Raw genomic sequence first — 4,873 nt, 5'->3', positions numbered from 1 at the left:
TTATATAGCTTTGTTGACTGACAAAAAAAATGGACAGAATCTTTTCAGGATTAACTTCAACAGGAATGGCAAGTTATTTACAAGTATTATGAGTTTCCAGATCTTTGTGAATAGCATGAGAATTAGTGAAGTATGTGCTGACCCACTTATTTGAGCTCCAAGCATTTTGGGTGTGTCTAACAGCCAACCTAAAAAATTCAAGGTCATTTCATTTTGCATTTGTTCTGAAGAAATACAACTAATGTTAGCAGGGGTCATTGCCAGGTTGCAGGAATTCATTCACCCAATATTCATTTATTTCCAGTCTGGAGATTCTGCAACATTTCCAGCCCTGGCATGATATCCAAAGCTAAATTGCTCCTATTAGGGGTAACCTGGCAGTGCCAACCATCCTAGGTGCTGTAGGAGAACTGGGGTTTTTAGCTAAAGCCAGGGAAGGGCTAAAACACATTCATTCCCAACCATTCTTTCCAGCTACACAATGTGGAGATAAGCACTGAAAACACCATTTGCAACTCCAGATTGATCAGTCTGTTTACTTACAAGCTCCTTTCATTATGCACAGATGAAACACAGAATCCAACAAGACAGAAACGCCCCAGGGGAACTGTTTGATTTTAACCACCCTGCCCACAATGTTACAAGGCGGCAATATCAATTTCTCCTTTGCAGAAGAAATATCCCGCAAGTCAAGCTATTCCAGTGTCTTTCTGGGGATTCCACAACTCCTTTTCTATCTGCTTCTGTGACTTATTCGAGCATATTCATGCTGCATTCTGTGCTGCCACCCCAATGGAGAGTTGGCTCTTGACGTGATCACTGCAAATGCAAATGTAGCTCCACTCTACTAGAACAGCTGAGGCCAGAACAGTAACAGGCAGCCTCTCTGAAGTCCGCATGCTTTTGAAGCTTCATGAAGACACAAGGGACCCAAATCTGAACTGAGACGGAGGTACAAGGCAGAAGAAAATTACCATCCTACATCTCAGATGGCAGCCATTTTCACCAAGAATGCCCACTGCTGTTTCCGTAGCACAGCCTCTGGGCGCTGGGATCATCCAGCCTATTTCCCTGATCTTTGCAGGTGTCCAGAACCTGATTCATGTTGGTGCCCATCTTTCTCTCATCAGCACAGCAACTTTTAAGTGGGGCTGGATACTCCATGGCCAGCTGCCCTGCGTTTCCTGCGCCCATAGCCCATGGGATCATTTGTTCCCTTGTTGTTCTTGTGGGATTCTTCTTTTTGGTTGTTGCCCCCATAACGATAAAGTATATTGGCCAGGTTCTGGATCTGGCAAGTGCCAAGGTGGCATCCACGGGCAGGAGGTGAAGCCAGCAGTTGACGGGGAACACGGTGTCCAGGAACAGAGCTGTGGGAAGAAAGAGAATGGGAAAAATGTTGGAATCTCATGGAAGGTTCTAGACTGAGCAGGGAGCCCCATACTGTGAATGCCTTTAAAATGGGAAAAAGCAAGTTCATATTCTTAAACCTGAAATTGGATGCCAAACTAAGGCTTGGAATCAGATGGTCATAAATCCAGGAGCAACTTTTACCTCAGCCAAGTTATTGGCTGATGCCAATGGATCTCAGATCCAATTCTGGAGGGCAAAATTGCACAGAAACTGGAAAGCTAAATTCAGGGCCACCATCTACCATAGATGGTTTACTAAGCTGGAGCACTCCAAACTTCAGCCATCATCATTCTAAACCAGCATGGCTACGATTGGCTTTGTACTTTAACACCTCTGGAGAGTTCCAGTTTGGGAAAAGTCTAATCTATCTAGTAGCTAAATTGAGTAAAGTTACTGCAACCATAAGAGTAACCTTATCCAGATTCAAACAATCAATTTATATAGTTCATTCTTTTCTATTGCAGGCTCATTTGCAGTTTGGAATAAGGATCTTGTGAATGCCCCTAGCACATACACGAGAAGGCACTTAGCTGAAGTTATTAAGAGTCCCTAATTAATTATTTCCTCACTAGGTCAGCAAAAGTTTCACTAATAAAGTTTTTGCCTACTGGGAAGCAATTAAACCTCAGCAACAGGGGAGTAGATAGGGAACCAGTCTGCAGGAAGCATTTATTTTATTTTATTTTATTTTATTTTTCCTGACACAAAGTAAGTATTAGATATGTGGTATATACAGTTGTCCTTGTTAGGAGTGCCAAGTGGGTAACATTTGGAAGGGCAGAAAACACAACTTGGCTTTCCAACCTTCCCAGGGCCACGTCTGGTGATGCTATGATACTACTGGAAGAGATGGGGATGAATGGAGTCAGGTGTGGGATTAGGATGGTAACAAGAGCAGGAGGCTTCCATAAGGCCTTGTCATCTTCTCCATCCTAAATGAATCTCCCCAAATCAGCCTAAAATCATGTTGCCCAAATCCAGCCATTTTTTGCTGAATTTCAGCAGTGCGGTCTGGGTCTGGAGGCATGGAGGAGACGGGGCTGGGGGGAGAACCAGGTGGGCAGAGAAAATGTGGTGTCCTCCAGAAATCAGAGGTCTCCATCACCTTCAAATCATGTTATATAGATCAACACTTTTAGAGAGCACCAGGTTCTCCAACTCTGGTGCTCTCCAATATTTACATTTAAAAAATAAGAGAGTTATCACACAGACTCATATAACAGGCTTAACTGACAAAATATCTAGGTTCACACACATCACACCAACTTATAAGATAGTTTTCTTTTGCACTGGCTTAGCACAATATGTGAACCCAGCTAGTTTTATAAAATACAATTTCAATAATTAATCAATTTGCTACAGCCTGTGCACCATGGTCAACTTAATCATGGGTAGCCCTGTTGTGCAAACCCTGTTGTGCAAATACACTTACCTTCTAAACAGGTTTAGTTGATCTCTTTCTTCCACCAATTGTGCCCACTTGGAGGGTCTTTCCTCTAATCCCAGACCAGATTCCTGAGTGGCTCTACCATTTATTCTTTCACGAATCTTCAGAAGTTGTTCCAGAAAGGAGGCAGCAGGAGGGGGCTGCCGCCTGCAAGAAAAAGTAGGGAGGGGAAACAGTTTCAGTCTTGTAAAGAAGGAGATGCAGGAGGATCCTGCACAATCTTTTCTCCTGTAGGTCTCTTCTTTAATCATAGCCTATACTAAATTTGCTCCTTACCTATCTGGCATTCCTGACGTCCTCCAGAGCTGACATGAAGATGTTGTCAACAAGATGAGCATCAGAAGAATACTTCTTGAATCCATGATTCTGATCTGGAGAGAAAGGAGCAAAGATGATTCTGAGACACAGGACATCCTGGCTTAACCTGTGTTCAACATGTAACAACTGGAGAAATAATGAAAGTGCCTCTGAAAATGTAACAATAGCCTTTCCCTCCTTTTTGACAACCATGATTCTCCATCTTCAATTAAGGTATAATTTCAAGATGAGTTTACATTCCAGCATAGAGGTATTTCTTCCTTTAGGGTTAGATGGCTTGGTGCCCTGCAGATGTTTTGGATGGCATCTCCCCCTGCCCCTTGCCATTGATCCTGCCCTCTGGTGCTGATGAGAGTAAATATTCAAGCTATTTAAAGGGCACCAGGTTACCTTTCTCTTCTCTATTATCTTGTTAGAAGTGGCCAGTTGACACTGAAATTCTGAGCAGTTTCAATATTTATAACTTAGTTTAGAAAAAATACTAACAGTATTTTTATCCCTGTAGTTACAAAAGCCAAATTCAGAGTGGCTTATAAAGCTTTTCATGTAAGTCCATATGCCATTCAACAAACATCTAAGTCTCAGAGCAAAAAGAAATCCCAGAGGGATGGAGATACCCACCTGATATCTCTAGTGAGTCAAATTAAGCCCAGTCAGTTGTTTTTCCTTCTTAGGAATCAATTGGTTCTCTCTAGGAGTAGCAGAGTGTTTGTGTCAATCTGGAATGGGAGTGTGGTTTATATGCCACTAGTCAGGAGGCGGGGTCAATGAAGATGAGAAATTTTGCAACTGGACAGGATGAGGGCAGGTCCTCACGCTTGTTTGCAAGGCAGGGGCCGCATCCTCTCCCTGTCCCAAGTCACGGCTGCCTCCATGCTTCCAGTCATGCACGGTACCGTCACACTGACTCATCAAGAACTCAGGCATCCTGTCTGACACAGCAGGGGTCTTTTTTTTTTTTTATTCATCTCCTTGTTGCCTACTCCTGACTTCCCATAGACCTGTGTACATTATGCACATTAGTAAATATAGTTCTGGTCTCCTTGATATTCCACTCCACATCCTGCATCTTGAGATTTAAATACTCTTAGATCTTGCTCTCTCACCCATAAACCCCACCTAGGATTGTCTGAGATAAAACTAGGAAAAGCATTAATACCAGTTATTTTATTTTTTATTTCTCTTCTATGCCAACTGCCAGGAAGGCAAATGGGGGAGCACTGACTAGCTGAAACTGTCTGATTTTCAGTGAGCTCCACTAATGGATTAGCTACAAAGTTCTAAACTCTGTCAAGATGCTCTATACTGCATGATAATAAAGCTCTTGTTTGATTTGGAACCTTAAGGAACCTTTCCTTAAATCCCATTAGATACCCTGATGTTTAAAAATAACCTAATAAACTCATCTTATATATATATATATAAAAAACTGTTCCTTTTTTTGCCTTCAAACACCTAAGTAGGCAAGTTAAAACAATGATTGGCCCAAGATCATCCTACTATCTCCACAGCTGGGTCAGGATTTGAACCCTCTCTTCTTGAAGTTTAGTAATCTACCCACTGCACAGGAGCAGGGGGAAAGCAGAGCAGAAGGTTGTACTACAATGCAGTTACACATCCAAGCAGTGAGAGCTATTAAGCAGCAGAACAGCCTGCCTCCTGGCGTCATGGGTGCTCCATTACTGGAAGTGTTCC

General features: G+C 42.6%; 1 protein-coding gene across 1 annotated transcript; it reads right to left on the bottom strand.

Moving 5' to 3' along the window:
* Positions 1-516: 516 nt before the first annotated feature.
* LOC148215460 (uncharacterized) lies at positions 517-3,881 on the bottom strand. The gene is made up of 4 exons (XM_088143536.1): positions 3,800-3,881; positions 3,137-3,231; positions 2,846-3,007; positions 517-1,370 (listed from the first exon to the last, which is right to left on the bottom strand). The coding sequence occupies exons 2-4, from the start codon at positions 3,220-3,222 to the stop codon at positions 1,142-1,144; spliced, it is 477 nt and encodes a 158-aa protein (XP_087999662.1). The 5' UTR covers positions 3,223-3,231; positions 3,800-3,881; the 3' UTR covers positions 517-1,141.
* Between the last annotated feature and the right edge of the window lie 992 nt (positions 3,882-4,873).

Source organism: Python bivittatus, unplaced genomic scaffold (assembly GCF_059951505.1).
Source record: "Python bivittatus isolate LINGU-HERP-01145 unplaced genomic scaffold, Pbiv_v1 ctg000410_np1212, whole genome shotgun sequence".
NCBI classification, from domain to species: Eukaryota; Metazoa; Chordata; class Lepidosauria; order Squamata; family Pythonidae; genus Python; species Python bivittatus.
The sequence above is the reverse complement of the archived record's forward strand: the minus strand, read 5'-3'. Positions and strand labels throughout refer to the sequence as shown.